This window comes from Ambystoma mexicanum, chromosome 12 (genome assembly GCF_040938575.1).
Source record: "Ambystoma mexicanum isolate Mex_15411 chromosome 12, UKY_AmexF1_1, whole genome shotgun sequence".
NCBI lineage: Eukaryota > Metazoa > Chordata > Amphibia > Caudata > Ambystomatidae > Ambystoma > Ambystoma mexicanum.
Genome location: NC_090936.1, coordinates 1,097,726,056 through 1,097,747,744, shown reverse-complemented (window position 1 = coordinate 1,097,747,744; position 21,689 = coordinate 1,097,726,056). Strand labels below are relative to the sequence as shown.

At 47.4% G+C, this 21,689-nt stretch overlaps 1 protein-coding gene across 1 annotated transcript in view; it reads right to left on the bottom strand.

Moving 5' to 3' along the window:
* The window catches only part of FBH1 (F-box DNA helicase 1), a 1,469,681-nt gene extending 1,449,090 nt beyond the window's left edge, over positions 1-20,591 (bottom strand). Inside the window, exon 1 of the mRNA XM_069629653.1 lies at positions 20,499-20,591. Coding sequence (XP_069485754.1) covers positions 20,499-20,529 — 31 coding nt within the window. The 5' untranslated portion in view covers positions 20,530-20,591. The remainder of the gene's footprint in view (positions 1-20,498) is intronic.
* Between the last annotated feature and the right edge of the window lie 1,098 nt (positions 20,592-21,689).

The following is a 21,689-nucleotide window of genomic DNA, read 5'->3' as shown; positions in this document are numbered from 1 at the left end:
TTTTTCATTAACAGACAGGTGTGCAGTGGACGGGAGTTCCCATTACCAATGGGAATTCTATTGTGTTCATTGTTTTGCTGACTTTTGATACCAGAGTCACTTGTTTTCTCCCCCGCACCCTTTGCATTCATTGAGATTCAATGAGCCTTAGGAGCTCCACCTAACTAAAGATACTAACTAACATTCAGTAACATAGGGTGTGCTTTCTCTTATTATGTGGTGTATTTAGTAACAAAAGAATAACAGTTTCAGAGTTAAACTATATTTATAAGTCAACTGTGCAATACCAGCATTGGAAATTAAATGATATTTTAAAGAGTGTACAAGAAATTATAGTCCCAACTTAAAACAGGGAGAAAAATACTCCTGCTTCAAAATCTTATCTGGAGTCCCGCCCATTGACAATGAAATACATAAACAAATATTTACCCATTATGAACAGAAAACCAGTATACTATTGTTGTCCATTTATAATACTTTAGACCATTTATAATACTTTAGAGGTTCTATCAACAAACATTAACTACAAATGCATTGCCAACACATATTGCAAAAGTCCATACAATTTCTGTCTAAGAAATTCTCTGAATAGAATAAGCCATTTGCTCTAACAAGCCTTCACAGCACTGCCAGTTCAAAGTCACTGAGCAGTGCATTGTTAGAATGCAAGCTAGCTCAAAAACAATTTCTCACACAAAGTACCACTGACGATAATTGTCCACAATACATTCTTGAAAAAACAAAAGAGCCAGTTAAGCAAACATGCAGTTTACATATGAAAGTGATTGTATTATAGGACACATGGTGTTAAACTACACACATTAATTACTAATCCTTATTCTCAAGTATCAATTTCTGAACACGAATAAAACATTAAAAGGATTGACATTCCTGTGAGCTGTTCAACTCCGACCTGTTGCCTAACAGTGTCTTGTATGCTTGACACCAATTGCCACCTTTGACGTCTGTGGGTGGTCGGAAGGAGGAGTCGGACACAGACTGGACATTTCCATCAGGTTTATTCAGAATAATAAAGAAAATACCTAACTTGCCCTATTGCTGTATTGTCCTATACAAACTAACTAAGGTGCTTGCCAGTCATCAGGAAGTCCAACTCAAAAAATGTCCTCTGTCCAAAACCTGATCTACCTGACCCTACCGCTAAACCTAATAACTAAAGTTTGCCAAAAGAATGTCTCTCTCTTGGCTGCTTTCCTTTGGCCATAGGTCTCAAGGTTTCACTTCAGGGTTCACTTAGTTCATATATACATCAACTGGAAAAAAGATCATCCTCTAGAATCAAGTTGATTATGATGGTCCCTTACGGTTCTCAATGTCCGATTTATGTGCTCCTCTAGCTCCAGCCAACTACTCATAGGTTTTGTTTTCCTGCTGGTGTACCGTTTATCTGTATTCTCAACGCTTTTCTTAATGGCTTTCTTAAGATGGTCAATACAGTCCTTCCCTTGACTTTGACCATCTCACTCTCTTTCCAGTTGATCCTTCTGGTCTTTAGTAAATTCACATTAAGGGTGAAACACCACCACTCCTGGGTTTGCTCTGCTAGGCTCCTTCTCAGAGCCCTGGGTTTAACATATAACCTTGACTCACACTGCTTCTCGTAGTCTTTCATTAAGGTATTTCCCCACTTAGCCACTTCCTCCCTCTTTCATAGGATAGTTTTTCAGGCCTTCTCAAGGCATCATGCTTAATTTCGTCATTCACTTTCCTTGGTTTCTTGGGATATATTTCTTTATGCTTTCCCAATGTCCCAACATCCATATCTTAGTTTTCCCAAGTTCATTTATTGAAGATATGCTCCCTGGACGTGCTCCCCCTGCTTCGTTCCACCCTAGTACTTTTGTTCGTTGTGGGTGACGTTTTGGGACTTGTTCTGGTCTCCTGCTTCGGTTGGTCCTCTTTGCGTTCCAGCCTTCCCAACCGCTCCACTCTTGGTGTTCTGTGGCATGCTGCACTCTCCAAGGTTCACCAACGGCAGGTCTCCCGCCTCTACGGGTGTCGGCGTTGTTGGACGTGGCCCAGGAGCACCACAGAGCTTCAGTGGTCATGCCACCAAGTCAGACGGCCCACAGCTCTTCTGCTGTTCGGGTTGCTGACTCTCCAGAGTCTTGGTCTGGCCTTCTCAGCATCTTGGATTGCTGCAGGGCCCGCGGCTCCAGTCTGCTCCACCCCTGCAAGGCGTAGCTATGTCAGAGGACTTCCCCAGTCTATGGCTCTCTCTCTCTCTCTCTCCTCTCGTGTTCCACTCGTCCTGGATACATACAAGTTCATTTTTAAAGGAATATTCCCTTTTCCTTCAGGCTTCATGTTCATCCAGCATTGCCTGGAGCCAAACAAAAGGAGAGTATATTTTCCATGACTGATGGCAGTACCATATTTGCAGATAAGCTGGCTTGCCTAAGGAGTTCTTTGTGTGAATCAGAGTTCTTGTCCCCTAAGTCACTCCCAGTGAGGTCCCACTTTCCCAGACCCCTGGGGGGAGGGGTCTTCCAGAGCGGGCTCACCTCCCTAGCCTCAAAGGGGTTGGCTCCCCCTTGGGGAGAAGGGACGATTCGTCACACACCAGGCCAAATAATGCTATGCAAATATGCTTGGGTCACATTGTCTCTGGGTGTTTGGAAACGTGTCCCACTACTCTTTATACACACATGGAAAACCTTGAAAAGCCCAAAGGGTCATATACAAAGGACAAAAAGATACAGATTGCATATCATGTTTCCTGGGGAACACTCAGGAAATAGGCACCGTCTACCAGTTTCCTATGCTATGCCTGATAACAGGAGTCGCTTTTCAATCCCTGCACTTAAGCAATTATTCATCACTATGAAATTCCACTAATCGGAGTCACTATTTAGCATATATTAGAGAAAACGTCATATTCGGTGAATGTAAGTTTGATAAGGAAAGGCTTACTTTGAATTATAAAAGGATCCCAATGTAAATAGGCCCGGGGTATCTTAATACACACCTAGCCCACAAGGAGTTTGAAAATAAACAAGCAGGAAGGGAGATCCTATAAGCGGTTGTGTGTTTCTGAACATATACATTTATTTCAAACACACAGAATCTTTTCAATTTCACAGTTATTTTACAGAACTTTCGATAAGCACGAAAGTAAGTTGACAAAACGGACAGGTAGTGATTAAATACAGTGGAAATATCAAATGAATATCAACCTCTATAGTGTAGAGGTAACAAATCCACATAAAGGCACAGTTGCAAATGATAGTAGGACGGACCTACAGTTGAAGTGAGGTGCACCCGGAACGGAGAATAGTCCAGGGTATAATTAACACAACGTGTACACATCAAAAACTACAGAACATACACAAAGGGGAGTTTTTTGCAGTTGTGTCACAGGAGATCGACACAGGTGTGTTTCGGCCATCCTGGGCTGGATTTGTAGCCTGTCTGGGTGTTGGCCTTCATCAGGATTGACACCTAATGTGGTGCAGTCAGTGAAATCTGTGGGTGAGATAGAGGCTTTTAGGATCTCGGGGTGTGGTTCAATATTTTAGGAATTAATAAATAATGGCTTAGTGGTGCCACGATGATACATTGAATAGTGTATCGATGTACAGCTTACCTGCTGCTGCATTAGCAGTTCGGTGCTGTGTTAGGACAATCCTAAATGTTTGTTGGATTGTAGGTGCGAAGTGCACTTCATGTTAGCCGTGGGTTCCTGGTTGCTAAATAAGTTGCAGGATCCCAAAGGCTGGAACTGGGCCTGGATCGGTCCCAAAACTGAAGGAGAAAGCACAAGCCCAAAAAGGGCGTCAGTGCTATTTACAAGTTGGTGATATCTGGTGTGAGAGTTCCAGTTGTCGAATGGGAGGACCCACAAGGGGTCTGTGTATTCAATTGAACAAGCAGACCCAAAGGTGGGTGCTCGTGGTGGTCAAGGTGGTCATGACCTAATGTGAAGTATGTGGAGAAAAACATCTCAGTGGATGACTAGCGAGACTCGATCCCTATTAGTACTTGGTTGGGGGAGAGGCGGGGTGAGTCTGACCGGAGTGGGAGGTAGGTGGAGGGATAGGTTAGGGGGTTAGGGGGATAGCAGGACATGGGCGAAGCCAGACGTCATGTTTATCATGGGGAAAAACCCAACTATTCTAGCTACTCACGCTTAACATTAGGGGGCTAACCTACCCAGTCAAGCAGAAGAAGGTAGACCATTTCCTGGGAAGAGAAAAGCCTGAAATTGTGAACCTGCAAGAGACCCATGTTTGCAAAAGAGATAAGCACAAAGTCAAACTCTAGGGCTACCCCGACATAGTTCAATCTAATACCCAGTGGAAAACGGGCAGAGTTTTCATGACATTTAAGGAATTGGCTGGGCTGTGCATTGGGGCAACATAATTGGACAGGGGAGCCAGATACGTCTTTGTCCGCTTTCAATGTGGGCAGGGACAATACACGCTGGCCTCCATATACGGGCCAGGATAAGTTCCTACAAGGGGTGCTAACAAAGTTGGAAAGATTTGCGGAAGGGCAGGTAATAGTAACAGCGGACTTCAATATAGCATGGTACCCAGGGGCTGATGGGAGTACAAGCGCATGGTTGGATCAAGGGGCTCCGACAGTGAAATTAAAAGCGCAAATGGCACACCTAGCCCTGGTTGTCATGCGTCGGGTAGGTCGGCGCCCGTGGGACTGCTGGCGCACCCACGGCCATTGACTGTGCCGGCACGTTTTGTTCCACTTTGGGTAGCGGTCTAGTGGATTGCAACATGGCCACCGCCGGGAGGTACTTGTTTCCCCCTCCTCCCGGCAGTCGGCGTGTTGCAACCCACTACTGCAGTAGTTTGCCTTAGCTTTACACGCTAGTGAGTATTTTCCCTTTCCGTGCACACGGCACGACTCTTTCTCTTGTTCTCTCCCCTTGTCGCTTCACTCCGTGGCCCTCCTCTCCCTCCCTGCCGCGTTCTCTTGCGGCTTTCCTTCAGCTTCGCTCCGATTCATTGTGGTTCGCCTTGCTTCCCAGTCTCTCCCCTACTCAGCTTTCAGTGCTTCTCCTCTTGTCACTCTCCCTGGTTTTTCTCTGTCTCCCTGTTTCCCCTGTCTTCGCTGCTCCCGGGCTCTATGCTTCTTTTCCGCATGCTGGACCCCTCTTTCCGGGTTGCGCTGCGGCACTTTGACCTTAGTCCAGTCCAAGCTCTCTCCTTGGAGCGGTATCGCCCTCTCCTGTGCATCGCTAGTCCCTGGTTACTTTTGTGGACTTTGAAAGGACATTCCTTTCAATTCATCAAGCCGGATACCTTTGTCTGGCGTTCCACAAACCGGAACCCATATTCCACCAGACCGGACATGCAAGCAGCTGGTTGGGTACCTGGCTATGCAAATAGGTGGGCACCACACTTGTGTTAATCTGTTAGATAAAATTCTTATACACAGTAATTACACTGAAACTTGTTTGTTCCGATGCTTAGAGGAGCAAACTGAAATACAGTCCAGAGACACCTGGGCTCAAAAACCAGCGGTGCAAGAAGCTGGGTAAAAATACCTAGCTAGTCAGTTGCTCTCAAATTGTCCCCCTAGGGGTTACGGGGCGTTTCCTATCAAGTATTTGGATTTCAATCCGTATCAACAAAATTCAAATATTACTTCAAAGTAATTCAGTTCAGATGAAATAATCAAATCAAAGTCATCCAAGTGGTCACAAAAGTGTTTTAGATCATGTTCAATAATAACTTCTTATTTGAACAGGGGTCAGCATGTCCTGTATTAATTGTTCATAGGTTCATATGCCAATGCATTTCAGAGAGTGTCCTCCTTCATCAGGGCGAACCTAGATGTTCACAAATAATTATCATATGTGCATACATTCAAGATTTTCCCCAAAATCTTTTTTTCACATTTCAAAAGAAAAGAAATATTAGGCACATAGCATTTGTTCCATGTATCACATCGTTGTCAGCAGAACAAAACAAAAGATGAGGGGAAAACAAGATAACCAACAGATATTCAGTAAATGAATTTATCATGCATCTGACTGATCTACATGAGTCTAGAAAATAATGTTGCTGTTTACCTTCAATCAGTCTTCAGTAAAATACATGTAAAAAAACATACATGTAAAATACATGGACCACACTGTTTTGAATGGCACTATGAGGTTAAAAATGCATGTTTTAGAATCTCTCAACTGTTGCGTGATGTCAGTTCGATTGTTATATGACTAACCGCCATTCTTACCTTAGTATTGTGTGTGTTTCGTGAAAAGCGCAGTGCAAAATCAATGCCGTATCTTTAGTTGCTGTGCCATCAGCCAAACAGTCAGTTCAGCAACTATTGGTAAACAAATGCTTTAATATTACATGAATCAAAACGGCGTAAATCGCTATGTATTAGTTGCTATCCATAGTTTTACCTGCAGTTACTGCTCAATTCGGTATTTTGTGTCCCCCTCTTTCCAGCTTGCGCTGCGGCTCTTTGACCGTAGTCCAGCCCAAGCTCTATCCTTGGAGCGGCACCGCCCTCTCCTGTGCACCGCTAGTCCCTGGTTACTAAGGGACATTCCTTTCAATTCATCAAGCCGGATACCTTTGTCTGGCGTTCCACAAACCGGAACCCATATTCCACCAGACCGGACCTGCAGGCGGCTGGTTGGGTACCTACCATAATCTCATGCATCTGATGAAATTGGAACTCAAGAGAAGCAGGATACCGAGATCTACCTATTCTACTTAGGGTTTTTTTGTGCCTTCCGGCTTTTTCCCCTTTCTTGGGCCGTCCCGGGAGGGGCCAGATGATTGCTACTTCTCTAGGCAGTCAAGGTGGCTTCCTCTCGTGGCAGACCATACCTACATTAAAAAAGAGGAAGCTTGTGGAAGAAGAAGAAGCCAGTAGAAGCCATCAGCTCAGGTGAGGAGGAGGAGGGGATCTTGGGAGTTCTGAGGAGGAAAACGACCCAAGTGACACTCGTAGACACCTGGAGAGAGGTCCGTCGGGGGCCCAACGTGTTCACATTCTACTCCCACATACACCAGTCCTTTTCTAGGATTGATTATATTTGGGTTTCTACCACTCTCTTGGGTCAGGGTCGAGGCATATCCGACCATGCCCCCCCCTTACAGTCACGATACATCAGGAAAGGAATGGGTCAGGGCTTTGGCAATGGAAATTCCTGGATCAACTGCTAAATGATCCAGAAATACGGGATAGGATCAGGGAGTTTTTCAAAAAGAATAGAATCCAGGATGTGCAAGCGCATATGGTGTGGGATGCCTTTAAAGCAACAATGAGAGGCAAACTCATTGCACGAAAGGGCCAGAGGGATAAGCAGTTAGGGAGCCTTCAATCTGCACTGGAAAAGCAGCTACAAGGGGTAATGGCTAACAAATAAGGGGATGGCACTTAGAAAGGAATTTAGAAGTATAAGAGGGCGGAAAAATGCCTTCTCTATATGCGACAGTGATAGTACGTTAAGGCAAATAAGGTTTGCATGCTGGCAAGGCAGGTTAGGAGGAAGGAGGCCTCAAGGGTAATTCTCCACACGAACACAGGGCAAGGGGGCAAGGGGTCATCATCTCCTCAGAAGACATAATACAGACCTTCATAGACTTTTATTCGACCTTACGTGCCTCTGCCTCCCCAGGGGTGAAAAACCAAGAAGCATATCTTGCTACATGCTCACTAACATCTATTACGCTAGGGGAAAGGGAATTATTGGACGGGGATATAACTCTGAGGAAGTGCGCCTGGTGATTTCATCGCTACTGGCGAATAAAGCACTGGGGCCGGACGGATTCCGGCAATCTCCTATAAGATAATCCTGGTGCTGGTTTCCCACTTCAACTCCTTCGCAGCCTCGCTGCGCATAACCCAAACAATGGAGGAATCAAAGGTAGTGCTTTTCCCTAAGCCCAATAAAGACGGAACGCAGTGTGGGTCCCTCAGACCGATAGCCTGGATGCGAAATTGTTCACAAAAATATTTGCGACTAGACTAGAAAAGATACTCCCCACCCTGGACAACCCAGATCAGTCAGGTTTTGTCAAAGGGAGGAAAACGTTTGACAATATAAAACGGGTGTGCCACCTCATAGAAAAGGTCACCAAAACAGGCACTCCGGTGATGGCCCTGGACTCCACAAAGGCCTTCGAGAGGGTCGAGTGGTCCTTCCTATTTCTCACAATGAAGGCCATGGGATTCGGACCGAAATGTCTCCGATTGGTGCAAGCTAACTACCAAACGCCCACACTGCGACAAGCCATTAATGGGCAGTTATCGGGGGGAGATGAAAATCTCCTGGGGCACCAAGCAAGGATGCCTGCTGTCCCCGATCTTGTACGCACTCTATTTAGAGCCTTTATTAACACACATTTGGGACTGCAGAGACATATGGGGAATCCTGTTCAGAGGCGAGGAGCACCACACACTGTGGGTAATAATAAGCAGCGCTCAGATGCTTGAGGGTTCGTAGCGCTATATAAATGCTAAATTATTATTATTAAATGATTATTATAAAATAGTGGCATTTGCAGAGGACATGCTGATTACAAGCATGGACCCAGACAGATCACTACCAGCGGTAGCGGAAAGCTTAGGAGAATTTGGAGGGGGGGCTGGGGGGTATCAGGCCTGAAAATCAATAACCTTAAATCTGAGCTGATGTGTATGGCGGGGGTGCTGCTGACGGCAACTTTGTCTGCCTGCCCTATAACGAGAGTGGAAAAAGGCCTCCGATACTTGGGTGTACAGATCACGACCTCGCTAGATACCTTTTTTTTTTTTTTTTTTTGATACTTTGCTTTTAATTTGTTTTAAGCAGGTTTTTCAGTATTAAAGCTGTAAAGGATGAAAACCAGGATCACATATTGCAAAATGTTGTTCTGCTATTTCTTTGCCATTTCTCCCAGCAGCACGTGCAACACCACATCTTAACTTACTTAAAGGAATAGTGCGCTCAAAAATATTATTGTCCCTAGTTTTCGGGCATGTGGTTTTAAGCAAACTGTGATCGATCGTAAAAACATTTCCTATGCACTGTACCTTAGTTTTTTTTTTTTTTAAATATATTTTTATTTTATCTCAACCAAACAACATTACAACGAAACATATATAAAAAACTTCAAACAACAAAACCAAACGAACTGCAATCCCCATCCCTCCCCCCTATGAGCCTGTAGAGTGTTCGCCATCAGTGTCTGTTCCGTGCGGTGGGGCCTCATCGCTCTCAAGTCCAGCCGAGGCTGATCCCGCACCAAACAGCTCAGCTAACAACAACTTCCATGCCGTGAGAGAGCCTATTTCTTCCCCATCCCCTGCCATACTGCCATCTTGCCACGCTGTCGTTTCGGTATCCGCCCATTTTTGGAGATCCCGCCACCAGACCTCCACTCGCGGCTTGTGACATTTCTTCCACTCCATAGCTATCCTACGTTTGGCAAGCACATAGGCCAGATCTTTAAGTTTCTCAACATGTCGGAACTTACGCGCCCTGGTATACGCTCCCAGCAGACAAGCCCAAGCCGAATCCACCTTAAGTGTGATACCCCTCCCTGCCAGCCTCCGCGCCACTTCACCCCAGTAAGTTGCAATCACTGGGCACGCCCAGAACATATGTATCATGTCCGCATTCTCTTCGTTACACTTGGGGCACGCCTGGCGCCCACTACCTAGGAATTTGGAAATTCTAAGGGGGGTCATATATGCCCTGTGCGTAATATAGAGCTGTATCTGCTTGAACCTGGCGTTCCTCGATACCTTTTTGTGGTACCCCAGGGCGCGCTCCCACATCCCATCCGACATCGGGGCTCCCATCTCCGCTTCCCACTCCAGTCTCAGGTGCCCCAAATCCTTCCCAACCTTTGTCATCAACATCTCGTACAACCTAGAGACCTCGTGTCCGCCCTCTGATGCGTCATACATCGTCTCCAGCGTGGCATCCGGTTCATCGGCCAAAGTAGTTTCAGGCCACGTGCTCCGGACCTCCCGGACCACCCTATGATATGTTACATATTGACCCCTGTGTAGTCCCGACCCTGCCTCCAGTTCATCGAACTCCATCAGGGTCCCATCCTGCCAGATGTCGCCCATTGTAATCAATCCCACTGACTCCCAATACGTCCGGATAATAGTTCTCAGCTGCCCGTCCTCCTTTGCCAGGGCGATCAGAGGGAACTGCGGCATACACGGCGAGGGGTCACCCATCATCTGACAGGCACGCCGCCATATATTCCTGCCAAGGGCTAGCAGGAATAGGACGCTCTCTCATCCATGAGCCAGTCACCCAAATCACCTCCCGCAGATAGAAGGGGGAACAGTCTTTCCCTAGCAGCCTATGTTCGGGGGTCTCTTCATCTGAAAGCCACCTGGCCACATATTGCAGTTGCGCCGCGATATAATAGGCCTCAAAGTTCGGCAGCTTCACGCCACCTTTCTCGTAAGAGTTCTGCAATGTCCATAATGCGACCCTGTTGCGCGTGCCGTGCCACAGGAAATTCCTACACACGCTATGTAACCTAGCGAAAAACTTCCTAGGTATCATATACGGGATGTTATTAAAGTAATGCAGGAGCCTGGGCAGCACCACCATTTTAAGCATAGCTCCGCAACCCATCATAGCTAAAGGCAATCTTTCCCAGAACCTCGTGCACCTCTCAATCTTTCCCACGGCTAGTTCAGTATTATACTTGTGTTCTTCCTCGGTCGTGTGATACACGTCAATGCCCAAGTACCGGAAGGAGCTCGTTGCCCACGGAATCCGCAGCACCGGCAACCTCTCCGCCGGTATCCCCACATAACTGCCCAGCGGGAATAATACGGATTTCTGAGGGTTAACCACTATGCCGGACAACCAGGCGTACCTCTCCAATACCTCCAAGATATACTGCAAATTCTCATCCGGATGTTTCAGGTATAACAGCATATCGTCTGCATACAGGGATATAAGATGGCACTCTCCTCCCACCTCTATGCCCACCGGATCATACTGCTGCCGGAGGTAAACTGCTAAGGGTTCGAGGGCCAGTATGTACAACATTGGGGACCAAGGACATCCCTGCCTGGTACCTCTGCCTAACTGCCATCTATCTGACACTACTGCACCCGTACGGACCCTAGCCAGAGGCGCACTATATAATAGCTCGGCCAACCTCATGTAGCATGGTCCCAGTCCGAACTGCCCCAAAGCCGCCAGCAGCCATGGCCATCGGACGGAGTCGAACGCTTTAACCGCGTCCAGCGCCACTATTGCCATTTCGCTGTCCTCACTGCCCCCCCTTTCCACCACCCTGTGAAGGCGCCTGTGATTGTGAGTAATATTCCTGTTCGGGACATAGCCCGTCTGGTCAGGATGGATCAGCTTGCCTATTACCCTCCGCATTCTGGCCGCCAGGACCGCTGTCAGGATCTTGCTGTCCTGGTTCAACATCGACAGGGGCCGGTAGGAGCCACAATCTTGCCCCGGTTTATTGGGTTTGGGGAGCGGTACTATAATCGCCTCCCTGAGTGATTCCGGCAGCCGCCCCACCTCGAACGCTTCATTAAACATCTCCAGCATGGGCGGGAGCACCTCCTCCCCATACGCTTTATAAAATTCACTGGGGAACCCATCTGCACCTGGGGCCTTACAAGTGGGCAGCTGCCGCACAATCTCCTGCAGCTCCTCCAGAGTGATCGGAGCATCCATCTCCTCTCGCTCTTCGTCACTTATCTTGGGCAGGCCTATGTCTTCAAGTACTACCTCTATCTCCTCCCGGCTTCCCCCCTCTCGATCCTCATATAATGCTTGATAATATTCTGCAAATGCTCCATTCACCCCTTCCTGGGTGTCCTGCTCCACTCCCTTTTCAGTGATAACTGATCGGATCGGGGATCTTGGGGTCTCGCTCTTATACAGCCAAGCAAGAAGCCTGCCCGTCTTGTCTCCCCCGGCATGCAACCTCTCAATGTACTTCCTGTAGTTCAGATTACAAAGCCTGTCCCAATGTTCTGCGCACCTCTGTTGCAGATTAATGACCTCCTCCATGTCCGTCCCCCCCTCCCCCAGCTCTCTCTCCAACTCAATCTCGGCTCTACGCAGATCTGCCAGGACTCCTCCCATTAATCCTTTGGATTTAGCAATGGCAACCCCCCTCATTACAACCTTAAAGGCCTCCCACAAAGTACCAGCCGACTTGACGCTGCCTGTGTTCGCTTCAAAATAAGCAACAATCTCCTCCCTCACTTCCTCTCTGAAGACTGGATCCCTGAGCGCTTCCGCCCTAAGGTGCCATGTTGGAATTCGCGCACGTGGGGGACAAAGCTGCCAACGCATGACCAGGGGCGAGTGGTCCGAAAGGACTCTCGCCTTGTAGTCTATCTGGTCACACTCCGCGACAACGTCCAGAGTGGCAAAAAAGTAATCCAGCCTTGTGTGTAACTGGTGCGGGGCCGAGTAATGCGAATATTGCCTCACGCCAGGGTGTCTCGTCCTCCACACGTCTGCCAGGCCAAGGTCTACCAGCAGCGCCTGCAGTACCCTAGCCGCCGGGCTGGGCCTGTCCACCCTGTCATCTGACCTGTCCTCCTTGGGGTCTAGTACACAATTAAAGTCCCCTCCCCAAATCACAGGACCCCCCATCCCCTCACCCAGTCTAGTGGTCAGTGTCCTGAAGTATGTCGCCGTGTCACGGTTGGGGGCATAGGTATTTATAACGCACACTACTTTATTTTCCACAAGCCCCCTTACCATGACCAGCCTCCCATCAGACTCCACAACCTCCCCAAGTAGCTTAAACGGGACATGTGGTGCAACCCAAATCAGCACACCTCTAGCATAGGCAGAATATGTAGATCCAACTACAGTCCCTCTCCACTTTCTCCCCACCAGTTCCAGTTTATCCCGTGTCAGATGTGTCTCCTGTAACAAGGCGATATCTATCTTTTGTCTTTTTAGGTACAACATGACCTTATTACGCTTAAGGTAGCTGTTAAGCCCTCTAACGTTCCACGTTAGTATCCTAAGGTCCCCCATGAAGCATCAGTAGCTCCCATCCCTCTCCCAGGTCCACTCGCCTCCCCCCTACCGCAAGGGCCCCCATCCCCAGTTTCTCTCCCAGGCTCATAAAAACTGACCCACCCCACCCCCCTAACCCAACCAACTGCCCAGCTCCATCCCTGGATCTCAGGCATCCCTTTGTTCGGTTCTCTCTGGAACCCAAGTAGAGAACCCGACAGGGTGTCACCCCACACACCGTGACTAACCTAAACTCAAACTGGGGTACAAAGAACAGTCCCCGGAGGCTCCCCTCCCACACTTCCGTATCCGCACACATGGACCATGTTTCGAAGTCCTAACGCATACACTACCATAACAAAGTCCCACCGACTATATTCCAGTCCCAATGTTCATCGCCCAACCGGGCCCGCAGCGTCACTTATCTCTTCCCGTTCCATCCGCCGTCCGCTCATCTGGCTCTTGAGGACAATTTTGTGCATCGAGCCATTCCATGGCCTCCTCCGGAGTGTCGAAAAACAGTGTCTTAGTCTTAAAGAATATCTTCAATCTGGCCGGGTAAAGCAACATATACTTGTACCCCGCTGCCCGCAATCGCCTATTGACCGCCCCAAAGTTCATGCGACTACGCTGCACTTGCAGGGTGTAGTCGGGGTAAGCAGTAATGGTCGCCTCTCCTCGCTGTATGGTGCCCCCCTTACGAAAGTGCTCAAGGATCCTTTCCCGATAGTTAAGGATCTTGGCGATCACAGGCCTAGGTGGGTTCCCCGGCGGTGGTCTTCTGTTCAAGGCCCTATGCGCCCTCTCCACCGCAAACCCCTGCGACAGGGCTCCCCCAGTGATCTCCTGCAGCAGAAAGTTCTCAATAAACTCTGTGGGGTTCTGGCCTTGAGCCCCCTCCGGCAGGCCCACGATGCGAACGTTATTTCTCAGAGCGCGTCCTTCCGCCTCTTCGGCCCTACTTTCCAAGTTACCCACCCGCTGCACCAGGGCATGGATATCGCTCTTATAAGCAGTGCAGTCCACCACAGTAGGGCCCATCTCCTTTTCCAAAGTTTCCGTGCGCTCAGCAAGGCTCGTACATCCTGCCTCAGGAGGTTCACGTCCTCCTGCACCGCCCCGACCTGTAGTTCCAACGCAGTTTTCAATTCGACCACAGCAAGTTGGAGCTTGGTCTCCCATGTCGCCTTCAGGTCCGCGATCGCAGCGAGGACCTCTTGGTTCGCACCCCCGGCGGCCATCTCCTTGGTCTGAGCTTTATCCTTGCTCCTGGCACCTTCCAGGCCGGGCGACGTCTTGGCGTATTCGTCGAGCGTAGGCTGCTTATTCTTCGCCCTCAGAGGTTTGTTCGACATATCTCCAGTCAGGAGCGTCCTTCTGGCCGTGCTCCGGTCCAGGCCAGGGAGGCACCGTGCCCATACACCACGACTCAGTTGAGAGTCCCAGCTCGCCCCACAGCCTCAGGCACCGCTGTTGTACGGCGCACCCCCCAGATGGGCCAGGTCGCGCTGCCCCCTTCGTTCCGCTGAGAGGGCGCACGTATGCTGTGGTCCCAATCTACCGCTCCTTTGTCCCCTCGTCAAGCGGCGGCGGCCATTTTGTCGTCAGTCGTGATCTCGCCACCAGTGCTTCATTCGGCTCTTAAGTACACGTGCGCACCACGAACCCGTGTAAAAATATGTGTCCTCGCGTGCAGCCGGACTTCATGTTCACAGTCTTCCCACTTTCTGCCAAATCACAACGGTCCTTGCGCGGTATCAGTCGGATTATGTACGGATCAGCGGGAGCTCCCGTACAGGCACGTCCTTTCACATGGCTTCCAAGCCACGCCCCCATCGCTAGATACCTTTTATCAGGCCAATTACACCCCGCTGCTAGCGTTGGTCAAACAATGGCTAGAAGAATGCAGGTCTCTTTCAATATCCTGGCTAGGGAGGATAAAGTCATCAAAATGGTAACTCTCCCCAGGGTAGTATATTACTTTCCAAGCCCTACCGGTTGCACTTCTGAAGAAGGTCTTTAAGACTATCCACAAGATGGTGGGAGCCTATGTTTGGAAAGGGGAAAAGCCAAGGGTAGCATGGAAAATATTAATGGCGCCCACAAGTAATGGAGAGATGGGGGCCCCAAATCTGAATAAATATTAGCCAGCGGCCCAATTAAGGATAGTAAGGGAGTCGTACTCGTGGAGTGCAGACAAGGTGTGGCAGAGGATGGATAGGGCGGTGATGGGCAGGCCCCTGAAGGAAGTTTTGTGGTGCCCAAAGGAGGATGGACTGAGCAATATGTACCACAACAAAATCAATGCCCTGGTGGGGGACGTATGGGATTCCCTAGTCAAATGCGTGGGCTTCACAACCTTCCCCTTGACACTGTTGTTTCGGAACCCCCAATTTAGGCCATGGAAGAACTGGGAGCCTACACTCTATGGGAGGAGGCAGGGTGCCAGAAACCTAGGGACATGGTGGAAACCCAGGAAGTAAGGACCTTCCTTCAATGTAAGGAGCAGTTTGGGCTGGGGTAAGAGGAAAGGTATAGGTAAACACAGCTACGACATTAGCTGATGGCCCCGGGGAATAGACAAGCTGCGACTAGGGAGCTCACCCCTTTTGAAAAGTATGTGAAAACCAACATGGGAGACCAGCATATGCGCTCTCTAAGTTATTCTCCGAGCCTCAGGCTTCCCCGGGCTGGACATACATGAAACGTTGGGACCAATCTCCGAAGAGCAGTGGTGGAATTTGTGGGAACGCATAGCGGCACTCACGAGGGCTCTACAGATTAGGGAGATGTGGGTGAAGATTATGGTGCAATGGCACCTGACCCCTGAGAAACTCATAGATGTTATCCAGAGATCTCAGGGGCATGATAGAGGGTGTGTGGGGAGCAGGGCCCTTGGAAGCACATCTGGTGGGGATGCCCAGTTATTACACCGTTCTGGGAAATCGTCAATGGGGCAATGAAAACTATGTTTGGCCAGTGCATCAATAGGGACTAAACAGAGGCAATGAGGGGCATAGGGGACGTGCTAGAAATGTTGCTTACGAAGGCTCAACGTAAGGCTTATACGATTCTTATTATAGTGGCACTGTCTCCGATAACCCAGAAGTGGAAGAACCCGGAGGCTCCCTCTGAGCATGATTGGATTGCAAGAATAATGCGCTAAGACTTTGGACCCAAGAATGCGAGCTGCTGTCTGTGGGGTGGGGGGAGGGTTTGGGAGAGCGGTGTTGGCCTAATGTGCTGTGTTGTGAAAAAGTTCAATACAAACAAGTTTAAAATAAAAAACATTCGTTATGTTTGCTTCCAATATAGCTTAATAATTACTAATTATGTTGTAATAAAAACACAGACAATATACATGCCTATAAGCAACAAAAAACACACACAGCATTCTAATATAACAACAAAGGGCAAGTTAATATTGCAACAATGCTGGATTGATTGGGTTTGTGTATTTTGAATTATTAGTATTTTAACCTTAACTTTGGTATATGTTGGACATGTGCAGACTTTCATTTTACAGGAAATGTCCTTAGTTAAAAAAATAAAATAATAACTCACAATAATTTGATTAAAATATATGATCAACTGGACGTTGCAACCATGACTTCACTATATTAGCAACTAACAAAGAATTCCACTGCAAAAATGATGAAGCATTTGGGTTCCTTCAACCGAGAAGGTCTTCCGAGAAACAAATACAAGTTATTCACCTAAGAGCTATTACACAAAATCAAATTTGCATTCAAGAAGTAAGACGGTGTACAACCTGACACCAGCAAAGTAGATGCTCTGATTTCAGCACGTGCCCAACAATGCTGCATCGCTCTGTTTTCTTGAGGATGCCTTCCCGCTACATATATGATTTCATGCCCAGCATGCCTCTTCATAATCTCACCAAGCTGGCTGCTGGATATATGTGTTGAATTATGTGTGCCAGGTGGAGTTTGAGACCATAAGGCTTAAGATAGCATATGCTGAATGCATGGCTTATATAAACTCTGGCCTGTGCATGGAACCAAGCATTGATTCCAGTCCTGTTAGTCCGAGTGCAACAGGATTCGAAATCGAGGGGGGAGCAGGGAGCTATTTAGCTCCTGTTTGTAGCCCAGAAGAGTCTGGTTCGCTTAGCACCAACAGCTACTTTCGCTCCCCAGGCCAACTGATGCCAAACAAACACACCTATGTGAATTTTGTTTTCTTTTTTTGTTTTTATTTGCATGTAATTGAAACAAAATCACATCTTACAAATATCCACTTCAAAAACTGAAAATTCCGTTACTAATTATTCCATATAAAAAGAAAAGAATCACAAAATGTTTGGGTTAATATGTGAATTTAACTCTGTACATTTGGAAAAAATATACATGTAAACATTAAGACAAATCTATGATATACTTAAAGCATTGGGGTTAAAAATAATGGACACAATTATATGTTTGCAGGAGCTGCCTTTAGCTCCTGCTTATCCAATCAATCCCTGTGTAATCATTGCCCAAGACGAGCTATGAAAGGACGCCACATGGATAACTGTCCCTTACACAAGCAGCAGTCTCACAGATACTGGGCAAGCACATGGCCAAGCTGAAAAAGAAAGTCTGGTGCTCCTGGAGGCTTGCGAGTATCGCTATTTGTTCCAGTGTACTCACTCATCAGGCACTTCTCAATACTTATGGTAATCCTTACTTCAAGATGCTGCCTCGTACAGAGCAAAGGGTCTCTGTCTGCGGAGTACTGATTCAAACACATATACAAACCCCTGAAGCAGTTCACACTCAAATGGAGAACCGACATGGAAACGGGAGGCACGTTGGAAGCGGTCAACATGGAGGCGCTGCAGCATGACCTCCTTGGAGGGTTTTTTCTTCACGAACAGATGCAGAGTCATACCCACAACATGGAGACACGGACTGGTAGATATGAGTAATAAATGACATGGAGGAATTGTAACCAATAAATGCTAAATGAGCTATTAGACGAAATTGTGACGGCCAGTTTCAAACGCTGCCATGTGTGCCAAGGTGTTGCTAGACATCGGAGCCCAAAGTCACTGCTGAGGGCTTCTATCCTGGAAGAGGGAGGTATGAGTATCCGTCAGCTTCTATGGGCTTCTTGAAACAGGATCAGGCGGCCATAAACTGCATATGATACAACTGAATGCGACAACCTGCGTGAGTCTTGCCCTTGACAATATTTTCAGCAAATGGAGGTTGCCACATTGTAAAGTCATACAAATGGTCTTCCTTTTAATGGGTGATAATTCAGGAATTGTCGTTATTATCTTGGATTACATGATCAAAAAGTCATTCCTCTGAGGCATGACACCAACGGCTGAGTGTAGCGGTATTAACTCACTGTAATTGTACATTCTACATTTTCAAGTTTAATTGTATTAAATGTTGGCAAAGGTTTGTAATAAACCATATGCCAAATAAAAAAAATTAAAAAATTGCAGTATATCATCAACATAAGAAAGACTTCTCATCATACAAACTTGATGTGAGCAAGTGCCTTTCGTGCCTGTGCCAAGCACTGCAGGATTAACGGAACATCTATACCAAATGTGCCCACATCCACACAGATTTTGTTCTATGTCCCTTTGATGAATATGAGAGGCAAGGGAGAAAATGAAGCAGTTTGCAGGTTGCCGCCGGAATACGAGATGCTCAGAGATTAGTGTTTGTAACACATGTTAGAAAAGCAACTGCCAAAACCACATGTTGCCGCTTTTGATCCTCACCCTATAACCGTCTTGCACTTGAAGGGAACCATGATCCCGGCAACAAGAACAATGAGATCACCAGACACTATTCACATGTCAACAGCGCTGAACGTTTCCATGTGTCCATATGCCTTCCTAGGCTGCAATATTATAATGGGAAGTCATGGCATTTGAGGGCAGGTCATGCCAGGAACGAACACTGGGACCGCAATCAGTAGTGCATTTGCCGTGGACTCACTTCAAACTGCCCAATGACAACTGTGAGGTAATGCAACTGCGGCACCATTTAGCTGTACGTAAGTTGACGATTCAATGCGACCAAACATGTACCGTGCTTTTGCAAACAACATAGCCAAGCACACACCACATCACAAGCATGAAGATTGCAAATGGAGCATTACCACGATGACAAGCAACAGTAATGGATAGCCTTCTGAATTGTGACAATTTCTTTTGCTGTTACACTTGCAATGTTATAGTAACACCCACTTGCAAAATATGTGTACAATGCTCCAAATTCTGCAATTGTTTTACTCCTTAGTCAATTACATGTATTATCCACCAATGAATCTTCCAGTCTCCTATCTTTAACCAGGCCTCGCCACAAAACCATGACAATGAAACACTAACATGGCAAATATCCTTCACCAAAACATCAAAATGATATGGCATGCATAAACCCGTCTTGGTAACCAGAGGAGCTGACCCTTGAGACCAAACATAGCCAACTCCAGTGTATCCGCAGATCAGGTCTCAATGCAAACTGGACTTATATGTGTGCATGCACGTACATACGTATGTGCTGCTTTTTAACAGAGATAGCACAGAGCTATCTGTGAAGCAACACTGCAATAAACAAGGGGATGAAATAATAGGGTACAATTCCAAGGATATAGTTAGAAGGACAGACTATTGAGGGTAGACTTGGAAGGGCGTGGGATTCAGAGTGTTACAGGCAGAGGATACAGGTTAGGGAGGCAAAGGTTGGCCCAGTCGTATATAATTAGTTGGTGGATCTGCCTCTGAAAATACACAGAAGCTTACTTGGCCGAGTTTATTTTATATACTTGCACTAAAACTGCAACAAAGTCCCTTGCTCTGTTCCCTCTACTATTGCTGCTGCCTCCCCCAAGCCAGCCTTTCTATTGCAGGGCTCAAAGGAGCTAAACGCAAGAAACTTGCAGAAGTCGCTCTCTAACACATCATAGAAGAGAAAATGCAATTACTAGCACTGCAGTAGTGAATCCAGAACATCCACTGGAAGTCGACAACACTGTTTAGAAGACATCTCAGCGCACGATGAAATGTCATGAACGATTGTTTGAAGAAATGGAAGTTAATATTCAACTACTCTTTAAAGTTTGTGCGAGTTACCACACAGGGCCGGTCTCTGCACCAGGCAGGGCAGGCGGCTGCCTGGGGTTCCATGGTAAAGGGGATACCATAACAATAACACGAATCAAAGGTAAATTAATCTCTGACAGCGAATCTCTGCTGCCCGACCCTGCAAATTAGTCTTTCACTTCATCAAATTTGAATGTATATTTCATGCTGGAACACCGTTTTAACATATGCGAGTAGCATTATTGGACGAGCAATGTGTTGCTAAACATCCCATTCCAACGCAGAATAGTTACTGAGACTTCTCTTTTGCTGAGCCCTACTGATAAACACACATATCTAGCCTCGATCTAAACATTCGCATTGCTGTGTAAGAGCTCATACTTTGCTATTTAAGATAGATCTGGCCCTGTCGCGCTCTTAATGATGTGCCCTAGTTAGTGTGAGGATTCTAGCGCCTCTTACTGAATTCCTCGGTCATTCCTGGCTTTTCCATCAGCTGCAGCTCCTTCTCAGTTCCCGCACAACTTTCACTTTGCCTTTCAGTATCTCCCTTCCTAGTGCAGAGAGCCTGGACATTAAGGAAGGACTAAGCTTGTGCGCGCTCAATGGATGTGCGATCAGTTGAATGTAAATGTTGCAGACATCTTGGAATTCTATTTTCCCACATCCCTGTAGCCTTCAGTTTAAAGCAGCTATTCTTGTCGCAATAAATGTAGCAAGTGCCTGTCATTTGTAATCTTTCAAGTAGTTGACAGAGAAAGCTTGATTCTTGATATTGTATTTCGAACGGAGTCGCATTGTAAGTACTCTATTCCAAGATGGAACGTACATTTTAACTTTTAGAGGCACGGAGTTTAGCTTACTTAATTTGTTAGCCCGAAATTGAAACCAAAACAAGCATTGGCAAAGCCAGTAGTTTTGACTTTTGTGTAGGCATTGTGGTGTTGCCCTTTTAAGTGTGTGGCTCATGACTGTTATGTCGTGGCCAGCATGCCAGGCAGACCAATGCTGGTGCACCCAGCCAACGTGCTGGGAACACCCAGCTGACATCCTGTAACAGGGAGCACCCTGTCAGCCCATGACCACACAGGCTCTTCAAAAGCTTGGCAGCACCCAGGCCAACACCAAGGGCGGGGCTGGAGTTGCCCAGCAGGGGCACCAGCACCTCGATGCAGAGTTGCCCGCATAGCTCTCAACTGTCACGCTTTTGGCGGGTGTCACCCGCCTTGTAAACAGCTGACTCACCCGCCAAGCCTCCAGCACGCCCATTCATTTCAATGGGCGTCTCACCCGCCAAAACTAAAATCGGGTGTTTTCACCCGCCTTCGCGACCCAAATGGTTGAGAGCTATGGTTGCCCGGCTGGGGCTCTGCGGATAGGTGAATGCAGAGTGGCCCAGCAGGGGCTCTGCTGACATGGAGGGGTCAATCAGAGACAGCATTGCTCAACATGGGCACTGTCAGGGTGGAGGGCCCTGCAGCAACAGGCCCTCTGCCTGCCACGCAGCGCCACCATCGCGCTGCAACAAAAGACACACGGCAGGCAGGAGTCTGTTTACATCCACTGATGAGCCGGAACTGGCTTGTCCCTTTTATTTGTTTAGTCACATGGTCACTGAAATGTGACCTTAGCATAAGCCCTGTGATGAACTCA